General features: G+C 40.9%; 1 protein-coding gene and 1 long non-coding RNA gene across 3 annotated transcripts in view; one reads left to right on the top strand and one right to left on the bottom strand.

Moving 5' to 3' along the window:
* Positions 1–24,973, top strand: part of LOC102549242 (uncharacterized) — a 1,084,685-nt gene that overhangs the window by 94,827 nt on the left and 964,885 nt on the right. The window lies entirely within an intron of this gene.
* Positions 298–1,675, bottom strand: Actl9 (actin-like 9). The gene has a single exon (NM_001108077.1). The coding sequence runs from the start codon at positions 1,600–1,602 to the stop codon at positions 355–357; it is 1,248 nt and encodes a 415-aa protein (NP_001101547.1). The 5' UTR covers positions 1,603–1,675; the 3' UTR covers positions 298–354.

The following is a 24,973-nucleotide window of genomic DNA, read 5'->3' as shown; positions in this document are numbered from 1 at the left end:
GATAGGCTAAAGATACCTGGAAGGTGGGTTGGACAGAACTAACAACAATAACAAAAAAACCCAATTGGTATTGTTTTAGAGTTTGTTATGAGGGAAGTATAAGGGATTAGAATTAGGATATCTAAAGAGGAAGGCCATGGATACTTTAGGGTCAGTCAGGTGTTTGTTTGGAGGAGAAGGTTCCAGGAGTGTGAGGGGTTGAAGTTGAGGAGTTAAGCTGGAGGTGGGTTAGTGATTTAATGAGAACATGAGTCATTTGGGTGGGCTCTAGAATATGGGATAGAGCTGGAAGATGAGAGAGTTTGCTTTTCAAGAAAGCTTTACTGCCCTTAGCCCTTCCCTCCTTGTCCCATGTTAGTAGCATTTTCGGTATACAACCTGGGGTCCCATTTCTTCATATTGTTCCCGCAGGACCCAACAGGACTGGAAAGCATGTAGTGAGGCCAAAATGGAGCCCCCGATCCACACTGAAAGATTCCTGTTGGGCTGTGCCATGACCACTACGTGGTCCTCAGGGGACAGAGAACGTAGCAGCTCTGCCCTGAAGCGACTCTCCAGGCCGGTGAAGAGTGAGGAGCCTCCACATAAGATCACATTCTGGGCCACATGGGGCCGTAGATCTTGAGGCACCCTGAGGAGGCTCTGTTCAGCCATGGCTGGGAGGCCCATGGGCGATAATCCTGGAATCTCTGGGGGATGGAATAGGAGCTCTGGACACTGGAATAACTCTTTTCCCAGAGTAACAGTCCGTCCATCAGGAAGCCTCAGAGTTTGCTTGCACTCCTGATCTGGGCGGGCCTGTTCCTTTTGGAAATCTGAGGCCAAATAGCAGTAATGATGTTTGATGTTCTCCACCAAGTCCAGGTCCTCCTGTTGCAATGAGAAGCCAGAGCCCAGGATCATTTCTGCTAGGAAGGCAGTAAGATGGTTGCCTGCCAGGTCCAAGCGTTGGATGGCATGGGGTAAGTTGTAACCCTGAACAACTGGCACTGTGTAGCTGACTCCGTGGCCAGTGTCCACAACGAGTCCGTTAACACGTCCGTGAGCATAGACTGACAATACAGATTGAGAGGCCACATACAAGGCTGGGGAGTGCAGAGACTCAAAGGCCACCTCTACTAGCTTCTCTCGGTTGGTGGCAGGGCTGAAGGGTGGATCCGAAAACAGTAGAGGGTGCTCTTGGGTGGCTACTCGGAGATCATGTTCCAGGATGTGTCGCCATATTAGTTCGGCTGCTTCCCAGTCCACCACAATGCCATTGCGAATAGGCTTCACCAACCTCAGTTCTGGGCGGGAGCGGGCTGCCTCCCCAATAAAAGTTTCCAGCTCCGATTGGCCCTTGGTAGCCTGTTTCTTGGGCTGGCAACCCAGGATGGTGGCCACCGAGTAGGTGGGTTGGGATTGTCCTGCAAAGCCTACCTTACAGGTGCCTGTGCCCATGTCAATAACCACAGCACCTGTTTTCAGTGGGAACCTGTCTCCCACCACACTGAAGGAATCTTGCTCTAGATTCTTGCTCACCAGGACTGTGTTAGAGGTCAGGGAAGGAGGCCCATGAGTTTCGGGGGAGGGCTGGGGCTTTGGGTATCCATTGACATCCATGGGCTGCAGCTGGCCTCCTAATGCTGTTTAACAAAGTGGACCTCTTCACTCTAGGTGCCAGTAGAAAAGGCTGGTCCAGGTCTAGGGTGACCAGAAAAAGAGGATGAAACAGTGGTCTGTGACATCACTGTGCTTGCCTTTGCTTCACAATGCAGGGATGAGTTGAGGTCAGGCAGGGGGGAACCTCTTGTATAAACCTTATGTGGGAGAAATGTCTATTTACCAGAGATAGAGTGAGTAGAAGAGATGCTATTCAAGTCTAGCTTGGTCAGATGGTTAGCTTCACTGGGGTTGCTTATAGGAGTGTGGGTGAGGGGTTATTTACAGACACATGGGTAACATTATACCTAAAGGGTAAAATTATCTCCAGGTGACAACTCTTGACCTTGAGACTTCTCATACCCAAGGATTTCTGCTCGCAAAGATGGTTTTTATTTAAAACCCAGACTGCAGTGATGGAGGATATCGTCATCTGAAATTCCAGAGGCAGAACTAAGACCAATATGTTTTTCACCAGACCCTACCCCGAAGGGCATTTCCTACTTCAAACCCCACAAAATCTCATGCCCTGTGCCACAGTCCACAGGCTCCATTCCCATGGAGAGATTGCTGCCCTTCAGTGTTCTAATTATAGGACAGTCTGTTCCTGCATTCCAGCCTGATATAACAATATGAGTGAAGGAAAACACACCTTCTCTAGCAACTGTTAACTCTCTATATATACGTTTGGGAAGGGGTGTGGTGTCCTGAACCCCCAGCATATCAAAAGCTAACTGCCTCTAGATCTTGGGGGAAAGGAGAGACCTCCTGAGCCCTTAGTAACCATTAACTGTCTATCAGTCCCTGGGGAGGAGTACGGTGGCCTTGTGAGCCTTACGTCGGTGATAGACAATCAATAGGCCCACTTTCTATAGGTCTCCTGTGTGTAATTACAGCTGCAAAGCCAGTCATGCCAGAGGGCACCCCTGCAGGGCCCCAGAGCACTCACCTTTTTAATGACTATCCTCAAAGTGAACAACTTGCAGATGAAGGAAGGGTTTCTGACTCAATGTCTTTATTGCAGAACCCCTTTCTCTCTTAACACACACATGCACACGGACACGCACAATCTGACAAGACCAACCCAGAATCCTTTTATGGGTACCTCGGCCAGTCTCCCAAGAACATAAATTTGAAGGTAACAGGCCAAACTGACTGGCTTTCTTCCTTTGTTTTCTCTTTCCTTCTTTAAGATTTTTATTTTATATTTACTTATTGATATGTGTGTGTGTGTGTGTGTGTGTGTATCTGTGTGTGTACATGCACAACTAGTTTGCTAGTGCTACAATGTATTAAAATGGCACATTTTCCTTCAGCAACAATTAACAATTCATTACTTCCTCAGGAGGAGATATGTCCTCATGGGTCCTCATAAGTCCTCTGTCTATTGTGTAAAGCTGGAGGGCCCACGCTTTTGCATGTTTGCATAGGTGTTGTGTGTTCATGGTTACAGTGACAATGTCATATCTGGACGGCAGTGTTTTATGACACTCTTCCTTCATTCCCCAGCCATTGATTTCTGCCCTCTCTTTTTCAGTGTTCCCTGGAAGTTTGGGTGGGGATAGGAGGGCATTGCTGCCCTGTTTAGGATTGCACACTTACCAATAACTTATTTTTTGTACTTTGACCAGGTAGGAGTCACTGCAGTCACCTCCACCCTCTCTACAAAGGAGCCTCTATGCTTGTGGATGAGAACTGTGCTACTCTGTGGGTATAGGTGTATATATGTACAAGGAAGTTTCACAACACATCCATGTCAGGAATGAGTGGTAGTTTGATGACTTGTTTGACCATGTGCTATTCCCCGCTGTAGGGTTGGTATATGGGGGTTTACAATATTGTGTTCATTCCCTATCTTGGAGAGATATTGTGGTGATTTTTGTGTGTTTTCTGATTGTCCATAAGAATCAAAAACACACTAAGTAAAAACACTTCATTTGTCCTTTTCAAACCCAGATTTCTGTTATACTTATAAATTCTTTTTTTTAGCTTTCATTTTTTTTATTTTTTCTTAAATTTTATTTTTCTCAGACATTTTATGTATTTACATCTCAAATGTTATCACCTTTTCCCCTTCTCCCATACTCCCTCCTGCTCCCCCTGCTTCTATGAGGGTGCTCCCATTCCCACCCACCCACTTCAACCTCAATGCTCTACATGGGGGCCTTCACAGGACCAAGGACTTTTCCTCCTATTGATGCTGGGGAATGCTGTCCTCTGCTACATATGTGACTGAAATCATGGGTCCCTCCATGTGTACTCATTGGTTGGTGGTTTAATCCCTGGGAGCGCTGGTGGGGTCTGGTTGGTTGATATTGTTTTTCTTCCTATGGGGTTGCAAATCCCATCAGCTCCTTCAATCTTTCTCTAACTCCTCCACTGGGGTCTCCCTGCTCAATCCAATGGTTGGCTGCAAGCATCCTTACCTGTATCAGTAGGGCTCTGGCAGAGCCTCTCAGGAGGCATCCATATCAGGCAATTGTCAGCAAGCACTTCTTGGCATCAGCAATAGTGACTGGGTTTGGTGGTTGCATATGGGATGGATTCCCCATGTTGGGCAATCTCTGGATGACCTTTTCTTCAGTTCCTGCTCCACTTTTTGTCCCTGTACTTCCTCCGGTGAGTATTTTGTTCTTCCAAGAAGGACTGAGGCATCCACATTTTGGTCTTCCTTCTTCTTGAGCTTCATATGGTCTGTGAATTGTTTCTTGGGTATTCAGAGCTTTTGGATTAATATGCACTTATCAGTGAGTACATTCTATGTGCTTTTTTTGTGGGTTTGTGTGTGTGTGTGTGTGTGTGTGTGTGTGTGTGTGTGTGTGAGATTGGGTTACCTCACTCGGGATGATGTTTTCTAGTTCCATTCATTTGTCTATGAATCTCATTAATCATTGTTTTAAGTAGCTGAGTAGTAATCCATTGTGTAAATGTACACATTTTCTGTATCCATTCCTCTGTTGAGGGACATCTGGGTTCTTTCCAACTTCTGGCTATTATAAATAAGGCTGCTATGAACATAGTGGAGCACGTGTCCTTGTTATACATTGGAGCATCTTTCGAGTCTAGGCCCAGGAGTGGTATAGCTGGGTCCTCAGGTAGTACTATGGAATCTCCAGACTGATTTCCAGAGTGGTTGGACCAGCTTGCAATCCCACCAACAATGGAAGAGTGGTTCTCTTTCTCCACATCCTTGCCAGTGTCTGTTGTCAACTGAGTTTTTGGTTTCAGCCATTCTGATTGGTATGAGGTGGAATCTCACGGTTGTTTTGATTTGTATTTTCCTGATGATTAAGGGTGTTGAACATTTCTTTGGGTACTTCTCAGCCATTTAATATTCCTCAGCTGAGAATTCTTTGTTTAGCTTTGTACCCCATTTTTAAAAGGGTTATTTGGCTCTCTGGAGTCTAGCTTCTTGAGTTACTAGTATATATTGGATATTAGCCCTCTATCAGATGTATGATTGGTAAAGATCTTTTCCAAATCTGTTAGTTGTCATTTTGTCCTAATGACCATGTCCTTTGCCTTACAGAAGCTTTGCAGTTTTATGTGGTCCCATTTGTCAATTCTTGATCTTAGAGCATAAGCCATTGGTGTTTTGCTCAGGAAAATTTCCCCAGTGCCTATGTGTTTCAGGCTCTCCCCTACTTTTCTCTAATAGTTTGAGTGTATCTGGTTTTATGTGGAGGTCCTTGATCCACTTGGACTTAAACGTTGTACAGGGTGATAAGTATGGGTTTATTTGCATTCTTCTACATTCTGACTTGCAGTTGAACCAGCATCATTTGATGAAAATGCTATCTTTTTTTTCCACTGGATGGTTTTAGCTCCTTTGTCAAAGACCAAGTGAACACAGATGTGTGGGTTCATTTCTTGGTCTTCAATTCTATTCCACTGATCTATCTGCCTGTCTCTGTACCAATAGCATACACTTTTTATCACTATTGCTCTGTAATACTGCCTGAGGCCAGGAATGGTGATTCCCCCAGAAGTTCTTTTATTGTTGAGTATAGTTTTAGCTATCCAGGGTTTTTTGTTGTTCCAAATGAATTGGCAAATTGCTCTTTCTTTCTCTATAAAGAATTGAGTAGGAATTTTGATGGGGATTGCACTGAATCTGTATATTGCTTTTGGTGAAATGGCCATCTTTACTATATTAATCCTGCCAATCCATGAGCATGGGAAATCTTTTCCATCTTCTGAGATCTTCTTCAATTTCTTCAGAGACTCGAAGTTCTTGTCATACAGATCTTCCACTTGCTTGGTTAGAGGCATACCAAGGTATTTTATGTTATTTTGGACTATTGTGAAGGGTGTCATTTCCCTAATTTCTTTCTTAGCCTGTTTATCCTTTGAGTAGAGGAAGGCTACTGATTTGTATGAGTTAATTTTATACCCCGACACTTTGCTCAAGTTGTTTATCAGGTTAAGTAGCTCTCTGGTGGAACTTTTGGAGTCACATAAGTATACTATCATATCATCTGCATATAGTGAGTGATATTTTGACTTCTTCCCTTCCAATTTTTATCTCTTTGACTTCCTTTCGTTTTCTGATTGCTGTGGCTAGGACTTCAAGAACTAGTCTTGTCTAGTCCCTGTTAGTGGGATTACTTCAAGTTTCTCTCCATTTAGTTTGATGTTAGCAACTGGTTTGCCATATATTGCTTTTACTATGTTTAGATATGGACCTTGAATTTCCAATCTGTCCAGGACTTTTATCATGAAGGGGTGTTGAATTTTGTCAAATGCTTTCTCAGCATCTAATGAAATGATCATGTGGTTCTTATCTTTGAGTTTTTTATATAGTGGATTACGTTGATGGTTTTCTGTATACTAAACCATCCCTGCATGCCTGGGATGAAGCCTACTTGATCATGATGGATGATTGTTTTGATGTGTTCTTGGATTCGGTTTGCAAGAACTTTATTGAGTATTTTTTGTGTCAATATTCATAAAGGAAATTGTTCTGAAGTTCTCTTTCTTTTTTGGGTCTTTGTGTGGTTTAGGTATAAGAGTAATTGTTGCTTCATAGAAGGAATTTGGTAGTGCTCTGTTTTTTTTTTTTTTTCTATTTTGTGGAATAGTTTGGACAGTATTGGTATGAGGTCTTCTATGAAGTTCTGATAGAATTCTGCACTAAACCCATCTCATCCTGGGCTCTTTTTGGTTGGGACACTTTTAATAACTGCTTCTATTTCTTTAGGAGTTGTAGGATTGTTTAGATAGTTTATGTGTTCCTGATTTAACTTTGGTACCTGGTATTTGTCTAGAAAATTGTCCATTATCTTCAGATTTTTCAGTTTTGTTGAATATAGGCTTTTGTAGTAGGATCTGATGAGTTTTTGAATTTTCTCAGATTCTGTTGTTATGTCTCTCTTTTCATTTCTGATTTTGTTAATTTGGATACACTCTCTGACCTCTGGTTAGTCTGGTTAAAGGTTTATCTATCTTGTTGATTTTCTCAAAGAACCAGCTCCTGGTTTTGTAGATTCTTTGTGTAGTTCTTTTCGTTTCTACTTGGTTGATTTCAGCCCTGAGTTTGATTATTTCCTGCCTTCTACTCTTCTTGAGTTTGTTTGTTTCTTTTTGTTCTAGAACTTTTCGTTGTGCTGTCAAGCTGTTGACATATGCTCTCTCCTGTTTCTTTTTGCAGGCACTCAGAGCTATGTGTTTTTCTCTTAGCACTCTTTCATTGTGTCCCATAAGTTTGGGTATGTTGTATCTTTATTTTCATTAAATTCTAAGAAGCCTGTAATTTCTTTCTTTATTTCTTCCTTGACCAAGTTGTCATTGAGTAGAGTGATACTCAACTTCCATGTATATGTGGTCTTTCTGTTTTTATTGTTGTTCTTGAATACCAGCCTTAGTCCATGGTGATCTGATAGTGTGCATGGGATTATATCTATCTTCCTGTATCTGTTGAGGCCTGTTTTGTGACTGATCATATGGTCAATTTTGGAGAAGGTACCATGAGGTGGTGAGAAGGAGGTATATTCTTTTGTTTTAGGATGTAATGTTCTATAAACATTTGTTGAGCCTATTTGTTTCATAACGTCTGTTAGTTTCTCTATGCTTTTGTTTAATTTCTGTTTCCATGATCTGTCCATTGATGAGAGCAGGGTGTTAAAATCTCCTGCTATTATTGTGTGCGGTACAATGTATGATTTGAACTTTTTTAAGGTTTCTTTTTTTTTTTCTTTATTAACTTGAGTACCTCCCACACACATTTCAAGTGCCATTCCCCCTCCCGGTCTCCGGGCAAACATCCCCCACCCCCCTCCCCTTCCTCATGGGTGCTCCCCTCCCAACCCCCCCCCCATTGCCGCCCTCCCCCCACAGTCTAGTTCACTGGGGGTTCAGCCCTAGCAGGACCCAGGGCTTCCCCCTCCACTGGTGCTCCCACCAGGATACTCACCGCCACCCACGGGGTCAGAGTCCAGGGTCAGTCCATGTATAGTATTTAGGCAGTGGCTTAGTCCCTGGAAGCTCTGGTTGCTTGGCACTGCTGCACTTTTGGGGTCTCGAGCCCCTTCAAGCTCCTCCAGTTCCCTCTCCGATTCCTTCAACGGGGGACCTACTCTCAGTTCAGTGGTTTGCTGCCGGCATTCACCTCTGTATTTGCTGTATTCTGGCTGTGTCTCTCAGGAGCGATCCACATCCGGCTCCTGTCGGTCTGCACCTCTCTGCTTCATCCATCTTGTCCAATTGGGTGGCTGTATATGTATGGGCCACATGTGGGGCAGGCTCCGAATGGGTGTTCCTTCAGTCTCTGTTTTAATCTTTGCCTCTCCCTTCCCTGCCAAGGGTATTCTTTTTCCTCATTTAAAGAAGGAGTGAAGCATTCACATTTTGATCATCCGTCTTGAGTTTCGTTTGTTCTAGGGATCTAGGGTAACTCAAGCATTTGGGCTAATAGCCACTTATCAATGAGTGCATACCATGTATGTCTTTCTGTGATTGGGTTAGCTCACTCAGGATGATATTTTCCAGTTCCAACCATTTGCCTACGAATTTCATAAACTCGTTGTTTTTGATAGCTGAGTAATATTCCATTGCGTAGATGTACCACATTTTCTGTATCCATTCCTCTGTTGAAGGGCATCTGGGTTCTTTCCATTTTCTGGCTATTATAAATAAGGCTGCGATGAACATAGTGGAGCACGTGTCTCTTTTATATGTTGAGGCATCTTTTGGGTATATGCCCAAGAGAGGTATAGCTGGATCCTCAGGCAGTTCAATGTCCAATTTTCTGAGGAACCTCCAGACTGATTTCCAGAATGGTTTTACCAGTCTGCAATCCCACCAACAATGGAGGAGTGTTCCTCTTTCTCCACATCCTCGCCAGCATCTGCTGTCACCTGAGTTTTTGATCTTAGCCATTCTCACTGGTGTGAGGTGAAATCTCAGGGTTGTTTTGATTTGCATTTCCCTTATGACTAAAGATGTTGAACATTTCTTTAGGTGTTTCTCAGCCATTCGGCATTCCTCAGCTGTGAATTCTTTGTTTAGCTCTGAACCCCATTTTTTCATAGGGTTATTTGTTTCCCTGCGGTCTAACTTCTTGAGTTCTTTGTATATTTTGGATATAAGGCCTCTATCTATTGTAGGATTGGTAAAGATCTTTTCCCAATCTGTTGGTTGCCGTTTTGTCCTAACCACAGTGTCCTTTGCCTTCCAGAAGCTTTGCAGTTTTATGAGATCCCATTTGTTGATTCTTGATCTTAGAGCATAAGCCATTGGTGTTTTGTTCAGGAAATTTTTTCCAGTGCCCATGTGTTCCAGATGCTTCCCTAGTTTTTCTTCTATTAGTTTGAGTGTGTCTGGTTTGATGTGGAGGTCCTTGATCCACTTGGACTTAAGCTTTGTACAGGGTGATAAGGATGGATCGATCTGCATTCTTCTACATGTTGCCCTCCAGTTGAACCAGCACCATTTGCTGAAAATGCTATCTTTTTTCCATTGGATGGTTTTGGCTCCTTTGTCAAAAATCAAGTGACCATAGGTGTGTGGGTTCATTTCTGGGTCTTCAATTCTATTCCATTGGTCTATCTGTCTGTCTCTGTACCAATACCATGCAGTTTTTATCACTATTGCTCTGTAATACTGCTTGAGTTCAGGGATAGTGATTCCCCCTGAAGTCCTTTTATTGTTGAGGATAGCTTTAGCTATCCTGGTTTTTTTGTTATTCCAGATGAATTTGCAAATTGTTCTGTCTAACTCTTTGAAGAAATGGATTGGTATTTTGATGGGGATTGCATTGAATCTGTAGATTGCTTTTGGTAAAATGGCCATTTTTACTATATTAATCCTGCCAATCCATGAGCATGGGAGATCTTTCCATCTTCTGAGGTCTTCTTCAATTTCTTTCCTCAGTGTCTTGAAGTTCTTATTGTACAGATCTTTTACTTGCTTGGTTAAAGTCACACCGAGGTACTTTATATTATTTGGGTCTATTATGAAGGGTGTCGTTTCCCTAATTTCTCTCTCGGCTTGTTTCTCTTTTGTATAGAGGAAGGCAACTGATTTATTTGAGTTAATTTTATACCCAGCCACTTTGCTGAAGTTGTTTATCAGCTTTAGTAGTTCTCTGGTGGAACTTTTGGGATCACTTAAATATACTATCATGTCATCTGCAAATAGTGATATTTTGACCTCTTCTTTTCCGATCTGTATCCCCTTGATCTCCTTTTGTTGTCTGATAGCTTTGGCTAGAACTTCAAGAACTATATTGAATAAGTAGGGAGAGAGTGGGCAGCCTTGTCTAGTCCCTGATTTTAGTGGGATTGCTTCAAGTTTCTCTCCATTTAGTTTAATGTTAGCAACTGGTTTGCTGTATATGGCTTTTACTATGTTTAGGTATGGGCCTTGAATTCCTATTCTTTCCAGGACTTTTATCATGAAGGGGTGTTGAATTTTGTCAAATGCTTTCTCAGCATCTAATGAAATGATCATGTGGTTCTGTTCTTTCAGTTTGTTTATATAATGGATCACGTTGATGGTTTTCCGTATATTAAACCATCCCTGCATGCCTGGGATGAAGCCTACTTGATCATGGTGGATGATTGTTTTGATGTGCTCTTGAATTCAGTTTGCCAGAATTTTATTGAGTATTTTTGCGTCGATATTCATAAGGGAAATTGGTCTGAAGTTCTCTTTCTTTGTTGTGTCTTTGTGTGGTTTAGGTATAAGAGTAATTGTGGCTTCGTAGAAGGAATTCGGTAGTGCTCCATCTGTTTCAATTTTGTGGAATAGTTTGGATAATATTGGTATGAGGTCTTCTATGAAGGTTTGATAGAATTCTGCACTAAACCCGTCTGGACCTGGGCTCTTTTTGGTTGGGAGACCTTTAATGACTGCTTCTATTTCCTTAGGAGTTATGGGGTTGTTTAACTGGTTTATCTGTTCCTGATTTAACTTCGATACCTGGTATTTGTCTAGGAAATTGTCCATTTCCTGAAGATTTTCAAGTTTTGTTGAATATAGGCTTTTATAGTAAGATCTGATGATTTTTTGAATTTCCTCTGAATCTGTAGTTATGTCTCCCTTTTCATTTCTGATTTTGTTAATTTGGACGCACTCTCTGTGTCCTCTCGTTAGTCTGGCTAAGGGTTTATCTATCTTGTTGATTTTCTCAAAGAACCAACTTTTGGTTCTGTTGATTCTTTCTATGGTCCTTTTTGTTTCTACTTGGTTGATTTCAGCTCTGAGTTTGATTATTTCCTGCCTTCTACTCCTCCTGGGTGTATTTGCTTCTTTTTGTTCTAGAGCTTTTAGGTGTGCTGTCAAGCTGCTGACATATGCTCTTTCCTGTTTCTTTCTGCAGGCACTCAGCGCTATGAGTTTTCCTCTTAGCACAGCTTTCATTGTGTCCCATAAGTTTGGGTATGTTGTATCTTCATTTTCATTAAATTCTAAAAAGTTTTTAATTTCTTTATTTCTTCCTTGACCAGGTTATCATTGAGTAGAGCATTGTTCAATTTCCAGGTATATGTGGGCATTCTTCCCTTATTGTTATTGAAGACCAGTTTTAGGCCGTGGTGGTCCGATAGCACGCATGGGATTATTTCTATCTTTCTGTACCCGTTGAGGCCCGTTTTTTGACCAATTATATGGTCAATTTTGGAGAAAGTACCATGAGGAGCTGAGAAGAAGGTATATCCTTTTGCTTTAGGATAGAATGTTCTATAAATATCCGTTAAGTCCATTTGGCTCATGACTTCTCTTAGTCTGTCGACATCACTGTTTAATTTCTGTTTCCATGATCTGTCCATTGATGAGAGTGGGGTGTTGAAATCTCCCACTAATATTGTGTGAGGTGCAATGTGTGTTTTGAGCTTTAGTAAGGTTTCTTTTACGTATGTAGGTGCCCTCGTATTTGGGGCATAGATATTTAGGATTGAGAGTTCATCTTGGTGGATTTTTCCTTTGATGAATATGAAGTGTCCTTCCTTATCTTTTTTGATGACTTTTAGTTGGAAATTGATTTGATTTGATATTAGAATGGCTACTCCAGCTTGCTTCTTCTGACCATTTGCTTGGAAAGTTGTTTTCCAGCCTTTCACTCTGAGGTAGTGTCTGTCTTTGTGTCTGAGGTGTGTTTCCTTCCTGTAGGCAGCAGAATGCAGGGTCCTCGTTGCGTATCCAGTTTGTTAATCTATGTCTTTTTATTGGGGAGTTGAGGCCATTGATATTGAGAGATATTAAGGAATAGTGATTATTGCTTCCCGTTATATTCATATTTGGATGTGAGGTTATGTTTGTGTGCTTTCATTCTCTTTGTTTTGTTGCCAAGATGATTAGTTTCTTGCTTCTTCTAGGGTATAGCTTGCCTCCTTATGTTAGGCTTTACCATTTATTATCCTTTGTAGTGCTGGATTTGTAGAAAGATATTGTGTAAATTTGGTTTTGTCATGGAATATCTTGGTTTCTCCATCAATGTTAATTGAGAGTTTTGCTGGATACAGTAACCTGGGCTGGCATTTGTGTTCTCTTAGGGTCTGTATGACATCAGTCCAGGATCTTCTGGCTTTCATAGTTTCTGGCGAGAAGTCTGGTGTGATTCTGATAGGTCTCCCTTTATATGTTACTTGACCTTTTTCCCTTACTGCTTTTAATATTCTTTCTTTATTTTGTGCGTTTGGTGTTTTGACAATTATGTGACGGGAGGTGTTTCTTTTCTGGTCCAATCTATTTGGAGTTCTGTAGGCTTCTTGTATGCCTATGGGTATCTCTTTTTTTAGGTTAGGGAAGTTTTCTTCTATGATTTTGTTGAAGATATTTACTGGTCCTTTGAGCTGGGAGTCTTCACTCTCTTCTATACCTATTATCCTTAGGTTTGATCTTCTCATTGAGTCCCGGATTTCCTGTATGTTTTGGACCAGTAGCTTTTTCCGCTTTACATTATCTTTGACAGTTGAGTCAATGATTTCTATGGAATCTTCTGCTCCTGAGATTCTCTCTTCCATCTCTTGTTCTGTTGGTGAAGCTTGTATCTATAGCTCCTTGTCTTTTCTTTTGGTTTTCTATATCCAGGGTTGTTTCCATGTGTTCTTTCTTGATTGCTTCTATTTCCATTTTTAATTCCTTCAACTGTTTGATTGTGTTTTCCTGGAATTCTTTCAGGGATTTTTGTGTCTCCTCTCTATGGGCTTCTACTTGTTTATTTATGTTTTCCTGGAATTCTTTCAGGGATTTTTGTGTCTCCTCTCTATGGGCTTCTACTTGTTTATTTATGTCTTCCTGGAATTCTTTCAGGCATTTTTGCGATTCTTTCAGGCATTTTTGCGATTCCTCTCTGTAGGCTTCTACTTGTTCTCTAAGGGAGTTCTTCACGTCTTTCTTGAAGTCCTCCAGCATCATGATCAAAAATGATTTTGAAACTAGATCTTGCTTTTCTGGTGTGTTTGGATATTCCATGTTTGTTTTGATGGGAGAATTGGGCTCCGATGGTGCCATGTAGTCTTGGTTTCTGTTGCTTGGGTTCCTGCGCTTGCCTCTCGCCATCAGATTATCTCTAGTGTTACTTTGTTCTGCTATTTCTGACAGTGGCTAGACTGTCCTATAAGCCTGTGTGTCAGGAGTGCTGTAGACCTGTTTTCCTCTCTTTCAGTCAGTTATGGGGACAGAGTGTTCTGCTTTCCGGCGTGTAGTTTTTCCTCTCTACAGGTCTTCAGCTGTTCCTGTGGGCCTGTGTCTTGAGTTCACCAGGCAGCTTTCTTGCAGCAGAAAAGTTGGTCTTACCTGTGGTCCCGAGGCTCAAGTTCGCTCGTGGGGTGCTGCCCACGGGCTCTCTGCAGCGGCAGCAACCAGGAAGACCTGTGCCGCTGTTTCCGGGAGCTTCAGTGCACCAGGGTTCCAGATGGTCTTTGGCTTTTTCCTCTGGCGTCCAAGATGTGTGTGCAGAGAGCAGTCTCTTCTGGTTTCCCAGGCTTGTCTGCCTCTCTGAAGGTTCAGCTCTCCTTCCCACGGGATTTGGGTGCAGAGAACTGTTTATCTGGTCTGTTTCCCTCAGGTTCCGGCGGTGTCTCAGGCAGGGGTCCTGCCGCTCCTGGGCCCTACCCCACGGGAGCCCAGAGGCCTTATACAGTTTCCTCTTGGGCCAGGGATGTGGGCAGGGGTGAGCAGTGTTGGTGGTCTCTTCCGCTCTGCAGCCTCAGGAGTGCCCACCTGACCAGGCGGTTGGGTCTCTCTCTCACAGGGTCTGGGGGCAGAGAGCTGCTGCGGGCCGGGATCCGCAGGTGTGGGACTTCCTTAAGGTTTCTTTTATGAATGTAAGTGCCCTTACTTTGATATATATATAGGATTGAGAGTTCATCCTGGTGGATTTTTCCTTTGATGAATATCAAGTGTCCTTCGTTATTTTTTTTGATGACTTCTGGTTGAAAGTTAATTTTATTCCATAATGGCAACTCCAGCTTGTTTCTTGGGACCATTTGCTTGGAAAGTTGTTTTGCAAACTTTTACTCTGAGGTAGTGTCTGTCTTTGTTTCTGAGGTGTGTTTCCTGTATTAGCATTCTGGGTCCTCTTTATGTATCCAGTCTGTTAGTCTATGTCTTTTTGTTGGGGAATTGAATCTGTTGATGTCAAGAGATATTAAGGAATAGTGATTGTCACTTCCTGTTATTTTTGTTGTTAGAGGTGGAATTATGTTTGTGTGTCTCTCTTTTGGTTTCATTGCAAGGAGATTACGTTCTTGCTTTTTGTCCAGCATAGTTTCTCTCCTTGTGTTGGAGTGTTTCATCTATTATCCTTTGTAGGGCTGGATTTGTAGAAATATATTGCGTAAATTTAGTTTTGTCATGGAATATCTTGGTTTCTCCATCTATGTTAATTGACAGTTTTGCTGGATACAGTAGCTTGGGCTGGCATTTGTGTTCTATTAGGGTCTGTATGACATCTGTCCAGGATCTGCTGGCTTTCATAGTCTCTGGTGAGAAGTCTGGTATGATTCTGATAGGTCTGCCTTTATATCTTACATGACTTTTTTCCCTTGCTGCTTTAATATTCTTTCTTTGTGCATTTGGCATTTTGACTGTTATGTGATGGGAGGAATTTCTTTTCTGGTCCAATCTATTTGGAGTTCTGTAGGCTTCTTGTATGTTTATGGGCATCTCTTTCTTTAGGTTGGGGCGGTTTTTTTCTATAATTTTGTTGAAGATATTTAGTGGCCCTTTAAGTTGGAAGTTTTCACTTTCTTCTATACCTAGGTTTGATCTTCTCATTTGTCCTAGATTTCCTGTATGTTTTGGGCTAGGAGCTTTTTATGTTTTATATTATCTTTGATGGTTGTGTCAACGTTTTCTATGGTATCTTCTCCTGAGGTTCTCTCTTCTATCATTTTTATTCTGTTGGTGATGCTTGTATCTATGACTCCTGATATCTTCTTTAGGTTTTCTATTTCCAGGGTTGTCTCCCTTTTTGCTTTCTTTATGTTTCTATTTCCATCTTTAAATCCTATATGGTTCTGTTCAATTCTTTCACCTGTTTGTTTGTGTTTTTCTGTAATTCTTTCCGGGAATTTTTTTTTTTTTTTGTGTGTGTGTTTCCTCCTTAAGGGCTTCTACTTGGTTACTTGTGTTGTCCTGCATTTCTTTAAGGGAATTATTTATGTCCTTCTTAAAGTCCTCCATCATTATCATAAAATGTGATTTTAAATCTAAATCTTGCTTTTCCCTTGTGTTTGGATATCCAGTATTTTCTTTGGTGGGAGAACTGGGCTCTATGATGCCAAGTAGTCTTGGTTTCTGTGTTTGGGTTCCTGCACTTGCCTCTTGCCATTAGGTTGTTTCTGGTGTTTGCTTGTCTTGCTGTTTCTGAGAGTGGCTTGAGCCTCCTGTAGGCTTCTCTGTCAGCACTCCTGTAGAACTGTTTTCCTGTTTTCTTTCAACCGTTTCTGGGAACAGGTACTCTGATCTCAGGTGTGTAGTCACTCCTGGTGACTGTCAGTTCCAGGAGGGCAGGAATCAGATGGGTCCTGCTCCTGACTGCTCCTAAGGTCCTTGCACCCAGGGGGCACAGGTGGCCTCAGGTGATTCCCTCTTGGGTTGGGAATGTGGGTAGAGGGTAGTCTCCTCTGATTACTCAGTCATGTCTGTACTCCTGAAGGTCCAGCTCTCCCCACAAAGGGATTTGGGTGCAGAGAGATGTTTGACTGGTTCAGTTCAGTTCAGTTCAGTTCTGGACACAGACCAGAACCATATTTACTGGTAGCTGACTCTTCCTATATTCCTGTGTCCAGAGACACTATACAGTTTCTTTTTGGACCAGGGATGTGGCCAGAAGTAGGCAGAAGTGGCGGTTTGTCCTGTGGTCTCAGGATGTCTGCACTTCTGGGTGTTCAGCTCTCTTCCCTATGGGATTTGGGGAGTGGAGGTTTTAATAATTGCTTTTATTTCCTTGGTTGTTATAGGTTTATTTAGATTATTTATTATGTTATTTAAGTTTCATAAGTGTTGTCTATCAAGTAGAAAATTTATTTATTTCTTTTATATTTTCCAGTTGTGTGGAGTACAGACTTTTAAAGTATGACCTAATGATTGTTTGCACTTCCACATTCTCTGTTATTATGCCCTCTTTCTAATTTTATTAATTTAGATATTCCTCTCTATTTTTGTTTAGTCTGGATAAGGGATCATGGTTATTCTATATTTGAATAACTACGTTTCATTGACTTTTTGCATTAGTATGTCCCTTTTTATTTTATTGATTTCAGCTCTAATTTTGATCAGTTTCTGCCATCTACTCTTCTTCAGGAAGCTTGTTTTTTTGGGTGTGCTGTTAAAGTGCTCATACGAGATTTTTTTTAAATGTATGTAAGGACTTAGTGCTATGAATTTTCTTGTAAGCACCACTTTCATTGTGTCCCAAATTTTGCATCTGTTGTATGCTCATTTTGATTTTCTGTCTCTGTTGAGGCATGATTACTCTTTGGCAATCTTCATTGGCATTATCAATAGTCAATTCTGTTAATAACTCTTGAATTTGTACCTCATTTAGTTGCTTTTTGATAGCATCTTTTAGTCTTCCTATGAAATCAGTATAAGACTCAGAAGAACCTTGTTTAATTTTTAAACAAGTAGACTCGAAGTCAAATTTTGATTCAAATTTCATCCAAACATCTATAACTTCAACTCTAACGTATGGAAGGGCAGAAAGAGACATCTTTTGCAACCGATAATTTGTTGATACCCATCTACTGGTCCCTAGCAGTGTTTCATATGTGACATTTTGAAGATTATCTTTAGTACTTGTTATAACATTGTTACATGGGCTTCAAATCTCAGTCATATTTGGTACCGAAGAAATTGGGAAGTGCTTAGATTCACTTTAGCAATTATTCAAAAAGCAAGTGTCAAGCATTGTGCATTATTGTCCCAATAGTAATGATATTAATAACATTATGGTTTAGGAGGCCCATAAAAAGGACAATATTTTAAAATCTTTTATTATGTCCATTTCTTTTTTAATTTTATTTTTCATGGATATTTTATGTATTTACATTTCAAATGTTATCCCTTTCCCCCCTTCCATGCTCCCTCATGCCTCCCCCTGCTTCTATGAGGATGCTCCCATCATACACAGGCTTATTATGTCTATTTCTGAGTCTGATAAATATTTTTATTTCATTAAAATTGCTCTGGAAATACCTAGTTCAGCTCAGCAGACTTGGAAAAAAAATCAGTTGATAAATTACTTTCTGCCTATGCCCTAGCTGGCCTAGCTTATAAAGTGTTTAGTATAACACTCCTTACCCCATGCTTGCAGACTATTTTCAGGCAATGCAGAACATTCATCTAAAGAAAACTCTAGTAAGGGAACTGAGGAATTGGACACCTGTTAGATGTGGAGCTGTTTCCAAGTTTTATTTGCCTGCATGGGGATATCTCCTTCTTTCCCTCTTTTATTAATTTTAAGGTTTTATTACCCAGTTTATATTCATGCAAGCAGTCACCTATCTTTTCCTCATGTTACTAACTTTCTTATCTTCCTTAAATATTTTAATAACAGTCCAAATCAATGCTCAAATGACCCATAATTGAATAGAATCTTTCTCCCTTGTTGATAACCCTTTCCATTTACTCTATTAAATTGTGTTCTAGGCTTCTTCATTTAAAGTTCTTTCTTCTGGAAACAAAGGATTATAATTATAAAAACTTGACTGCACTATAAAAGTTGTGATTTTGTTATTTGTGCTCTACCTTTCTTCAAGAAATTATGCAAAGCTTGACATAAGGCAAAGCCTTCTCTGGTTTCTGTCCCACTATTCTCGCTCAGCTCTTTCAGTAAGTGTTCCCACTCTCTTATATTGTAGCCAACATCAGGTCCCTGATTACTTGCTCCTCTTGTTACTAGTCTACTTAGTAGCATGAAACTAAATATGAGAAGAGGCAGCCTAAAATAAAACAGATTAATGTCTCATGCAGTGACCAACTATTCAATATACCAGACAATTTATCTTCTGATGAATAAGCAAGTAATATCATATAAGAAAATTTAACAAGCTGTATACAGTCATATGTTCAAGATAACTTCACACGAATTTAGGCTGTATAGAGTCACAAGGAAAGTATTTGGAAACACCATCTGAATTATACTAATATGCTCATGGGAAATATAAAGTAAAACTGCTCCTATTTATTGCATGTCCAGAGACTTGAAATCCTATTCCAAGAAGAAACCCATACTTTGGAAAGCTGAGATCACAGGGCTCTTCTCTTGTTTTCTTGGAATTTTCTCATAAGCAATCAGAATTCTCCTCACAAAGCTTCTTTCTTGGACTTTGTTATAACTAGTGCTCACTGATAACTCTTAAAATAAATGGCTTCGAATTATCATCATAGAAAAAAGACATAGATTATTATAATGAAAATAAAACCAAGACTCATTCTTCTATGCATCCAAGAAGCACACCTTACCTTCAGGAATATACATAACCTCAAGATAAAAGTACAGAAGAAGATATCTCAAACAATGACCTAAGGAACAAGTTGATGTATCCATTTTAATATTAACAAATAGATTTCAAACTAAAACTAATCAGATATACACAGGGGAGCACACTATATACTCATCATAAAGAAAAGCTCAGCCCAGAAAGTATTGAAATTCTAGGTATCTATGAACCAAACAAAATGGCACCCAAGTTCTTAAAAGAAAAGCTATGACAGCTAAAATTCTATATTATTCCTCACATAGTAATGAAGAAAACAGAAGTAATACAAAACTTAAAATATCATGTAAATGTAACTACTCACTACTGAATGAGGGAATGAGGAGGGTAATGGGGGAGTTAAGGATCAGGTGTGGGAAGAGTCAGGAGAGATAATGATAATGAATAAAAACTGACAGGGGTGTGGATGTGGGTGGCACCTAGAACACATGACAGAGACCTGGGGCAGAGGATGCTCCATAGAATCAATGGAGGTGACCCTAGCTGAGACTCATAGTAGTGGAGATATGGAACTTTAAAAGGCTACTTCCTATAGCCAGGCAGGGATCTCAGTGGAGCAATAGGGACACCAAGCTACCCACAAACTTTTGACTCAAAATTTATCCTGTCTACAACAAGAAAATCAGGGAAAAAGAATGGAACAGAGACTGAGCAAATGGCCACCCCATAAATGTCCCATCTTGAGGCCCATCCCATGGTCAAGCACCAATCCTTTGTACTATTCATGATAGTCTGTTAGGCTTGCAGACATCAGTTAGCATGGCTGTCCTCTGAGAGGCTCAACCCACCTGCTGACTCATACAAACAGTGGATGGAACTTGGCAACTCTTACTGAAGAGCTGAGGGTAGGATTTGGGGCCCAAAGGAGATAGAAACTCCTTAGGAAGAATTTAATAGTCAACTAACTTGGACTCTTTGGGGCCTTCAGAGACTGGACCACCAAAGAAAGAGTGTACACAGGGTAGATCTAGCTCCCCACCCCATGCACAGATGTAGCAGGTGCACTGCTTTGTCTTCATTGAAGGTTTCAAACAAATGGAGTTTGGGCTATCCCAAAAGCTGTTACATGTTTGTGGGATATAGCCTTCTAGCTGGGCTGCCTCATCTGGCCTCAGTGGGAGTTGTTTCACTTAGCCTTGCAGAGACTTGATGTGCCAGGGAGGCAGGATACACAGAGGGGTCACCACCTTCTCAGATGACAAGAGCAGGGGAAGGGGAGAGGGATTGTTAGAGGAGGTACCTGTGAGGGGGTCAGTGATCAGGATGTAAAGTGAATACATAAAAATAAAATGAAAAAAGTATTAAAATAGTTTACCTCACTCTCAAACGGAAGAACTTTACAAACAATTTCACAGAAATGATTAGGATTCGCATTATTAACTACTTGTATGTTCTTGTGATAATGAGCAATTTATAGAAAACATGGTGGTTTGAGGTTTAATATTCAAATAGATTCTGGACATTTTTGTGCAGAACAAAGTTAGTCACATTGTATCCACAGTCAGGAAAAAGCAAACAGATGCTTGTGTTCAGTCAGCATTCTTCTATTTATGAAGTTAGACACTGAAGCCTATTGAAAGTCAGATCTATCCAAGACCTTCTCCAAAGCTCTGAAGAAAAGACAAAATGAACGCTAATTTTGTGTCTTTCTTATGAGAAGACTTGGCTAGTCTGGGGCTGGAGCCAGTGCTTACAAGGAGTCAAGGTTGCAGTTTCTGAAGATGTAAAACTTTTCAAAGTATCAAGGTGTGTTTATCAGTCCAAAGGCTACTGAGTTCTTGATCTGTAAAGGTCTTGAGACATCCTATGTTATCACTGTGAAACATTGTTTAATTAGCTCCTGTTAACATAGTCCCATTTTATGATAGTTTCTGCTAAAATTGTACCATTTCTTTCCTGAAGGTGGTATATGAAATGCTGTACTTCATAATATGCTTATTTGGCACAAGAACTAGGTATGTAAAAATTCTTGAGACCACATTTTCTATCCTTTTTATCTGCGATAATTGGAATCTTCCTGTCAGGAATCCATCACTGAAGAATGTACTTCTTGTCCAGAAAACAGTATCAGATATATTTGGATAACTCAGTTTTATTGGTCATACCCTGTATTACTTTGTCTTTTCTCCTTTTTTTCAAGAACTACAAAGCCAGTTCTGCATACTCGTCATTCTGATTCATTATTTGACTAAAATAAATAAGCATAAAAACAGAAAAAATAATGTAAAAGTTAAGTTTCTATGTTCCAAAATGACATAGAACTTTTTCTCTCACTCTATGGAAAAAATGAATTCAAATTGAACATCTGACCTGCAGGACTGAGATAACTTGAATACATTATGTGAATCTCAATCCAATAAACAAGTGCAGGCAGAGGTATACCAGATGGATTTCAATAGCTCACAAGTCTTATTCAGCACTGAGGAGCAGGTATAATAAGACAGTTTCTGCACAGCAAGAATACAGTGGAGAGACAGCTTCCAGAATGTCAAAAATGTCTTCTCTTTATCTATTTCACATGGATTAACATTTGTAATACATGAAAATCACAGTCACCTAAATGTTCCATCCACATACTCAGCAAACCTGTACATGTATTGAGCCTAAGATATGAAAAATAACAACACAATTCAAGCTGTTTAAGAAAAAATTCAACCTTATAATAACAGAGAAATCACTACTGAAGTCCCCATGAGATTTTATCCCAAGCTATTGGGAACAGCAATCATGCAGACAATAAACCTGATAAAATATATTAGAGTGTGTGGACAAAGAATTCTCTCCACTTCTAGCTTGAATAGAATCTACCTACTGTGGCTACTATGAAAATTAGTATGAGTATATAAAAAATTACAATTCAAACTAAGCGGTTCTTCTGTACCACTCCTGGGAATGGAACTAGCATGTATAACTCAGAATTCTATAGATAAATCCATATTTATTGTCATATAATTCAGAATAAACAAAATTTTTTATGGGCAAAGTCTTAAAAGAAAAGACTGCATATGGAAATTAGATAATACCTGTGGGACAGTGAAAGGCACCCTGGTTCCTGGTTGAGGAGGCTTGAACTCTGGTGATTCTCAAAGGGATGGTAGACATTTCACCAGACTCCCAGGAAACCGGGCTGGTCACTAGCCCGCAGGCCTCCATAGAATTGTGGCCATCAGTCATGGAAGGGAAATGCCCCAAGTCCCTCCACAGGCAGAAGACACGACCACAGGTCACATAGGCTCAAGACAGATCTCCATTATAATGAGGTACCTAAAGGTCTGGAGGTTTAGCCAATGAATTTCCCTTCCCAGACTCTCCTCCCTGCAAAAGATATTTAATCTCAGGCCTACCCTGAGAAGTGAGGTACCGTTTTACTCATCCACTTTCTGCCATGACAATAAATGCCTTAAAACCACGGACTGTCTCTTTTCATTGGGATCTGCCATGGGTAGCCACAGAGAAGGCCTTTGCCTACAGAGCCACAGCTTAATATCCCGAAGAAACCCCTCTGCCCTCCCAGCCACCTCTACCGGAAGCTCAAGCCTACCACCATCAAGCCAAGATATTCCTCCTGAGACAAGCCAGACTCCCCTTCTTTCCCCGTCAGCCCGGGCTAGAGCCCAGCCTGCTGTCGTCCCCCATTCCATTCTTAGCTCTCCTCAGGATCCCAGAGGATGCTCTGGGATGCCTCAAAACCTGATAACCTGACGGCCCCAGTCTCCTTGCAGTCCCAGAGACCTCTGAGCCAGTGCTAGCTGGGTCCCATGACACAGACTATGCTTCTCCACCCGCAGAACAGTGTCCCGGGATTCCCACAGCCCAACACCCTCCTGGTAGTGGACTGGAGTAAGCGCGGTCAAACTTCCTGTGTCCTGCCTCCCTGAGTGGCCTGAACCCTGTGGCAGAGTAGACGCAGGACCCTACACTAACCAACAGATACATAATACATAGCTATTACCCAGAGATTGTAGCAAGTACAAAGGAAACCACAGTTGTGGTTAAAGAAAGTGTTCATTACAAGACACTAAACATGGGGACTGAATAGGACACAGATCATGTTTTAGAATTCAGTTTGACTGTAAATGTCATCATTGGTACAGATATTGGACTGGGTAGGTGTGGAGTCACTATAATTTGTAACTTTTGAGGTAATTTTATGATGACAGGGTCTTAGAACACGGGAAACCAAGATTTTTGAGATTCTGCACATTGCTAGAATATATCAGCATAAAGGAAACCCAGCAGAAGTGTTCTGTTCCTAGCTTAATGCTGTATGTTAGACTATCTTCCCATATCACAGAAAAAGAGGACATATTGTACCATGATCCAGCGATAGCTCTGATAACACAGACGCTTTATGACCTTTTCACCTCTCATCTTACTGTGGAAGTTTTGATAAAATCCATTGAAATCATTAACAACGGTTTTCCTGAAGAAAAAAAAAAGGTTGTTGACATAAGCTGGAGACCAAAGATTCTCAAGAGAACATTGTCCCTGGTCCATTTCTGCCAAGGACACGAATGAGATCACTGCACCTGAGCCTGCGGAACATGACTCATAATGTATTTCTCACCTGTGTTGATGAAAATATTGTAGACTTCGGATGCAGATCCTGAGGCTTGAATTTTCTAACTGTGTCCAGGGATCATGGCACAGAATTAGCATGAGGGAATTAGGGAATACAAATGTGCCCTTCCCACTCAGTGACAGTCATAAAAGAGCCACATAGGTCCCAATGTGTGGGTGTGTGTATGTATGCATATGTGATGTTTGTCTGTATAAGGAACTGGTTTCACCTCTGCTCAGCCTTAGAGACTGGAAGGTATGATGAAAATGTGTGCTTTCACTATTTCCTTCTTGCTCCTGAAGCTTTCTCCCATCTTGTGTAGTTTGACAGAAACCAGCTGCTTTTGGAGAATAAAGCACAATGAAGATGATGATGGAGATTTACAGGCTGACTGTGCTTTTTACCTTTTTACGCTTCCGTCACCTTTGGAAGAAGGTTTTTGTAAAACTGTCCTGGATTTTAGGTAAGCTGTTAGCTTCTTCATTTTCTGGATAAATATCATAAATTAGAAACCTGAGACTGTGGAGCGAAACTTTGAGGGTTTCTATCATGTAACTTCCCTTTGCAACATTAGGGAGTATAGAAATGTTTCTACATTTTTAATTATTTTACTATTTCCAAATGCATTTCACTGTGTGCCGTTCTTATATTAGACTCCCAGTCACTAAGGTGTAAGGCAAGATATAATTTTCTTTTTCCTATATCCTTCTGATATCCTATGTTTTGTTGCACAGTGTCTCATGATCTAACATGAAAACACAGTTCAAACCACCGGCATGAGTTCACAAGGAAAAGTCCGTATCACAGTACCTTTTCAAGTGACTGCCAAGGAGTTTTACACCAACATATGGTCATTAATGACCTCCATAAAGAGGTTACTTATTTTTGGTCTCTAACAATAGGGAATATTGGGACTGGAGAGATGTCTCAGTGGTTAAGAGCACTGACTGCTCTTACAGAGGACCTGAGCTCAGTTCCCAGCATATACATAGTGCCTTACAGCTTCCTGTAGCTCCAGCTACAGGAAGGTATGATGCCCCCCTCTGGCCTCCTTGGGTACTGCAGTCACATGAACATACCCACACACATATGCATGAATAATAAAAAGTATATATATATATATTTAAGGCTGGAGAGATGGCTCAGTGGTTAAGAGCACTGACTGCTCTTCCAGAGGTCCTGAGTTCAAATCTCAGCAACCACATGGTGGCTCACAGCCATCTGTAATGAGATCTGATGCCCTTTTCTGGTGTGTCTGAAGACAGCTACAGTGTACTTAGATATAATAAATAAATAAATCTTTAAAAAAATAGGGAATATTTTC

The sequence above is a fragment of the Rattus norvegicus genome, chromosome 7 (genome assembly GCF_021556685.1).
Source record: "Rattus norvegicus strain SHRSP/BbbUtx chromosome 7, alternate assembly SHRSP_T2T, whole genome shotgun sequence".
NCBI lineage: Eukaryota > Metazoa > Chordata > Mammalia > Rodentia > Muridae > Rattus > Rattus norvegicus.
Note: the sequence above shows the minus strand (reverse complement) of the source record. Positions and strands in the feature narration are given on the sequence as shown.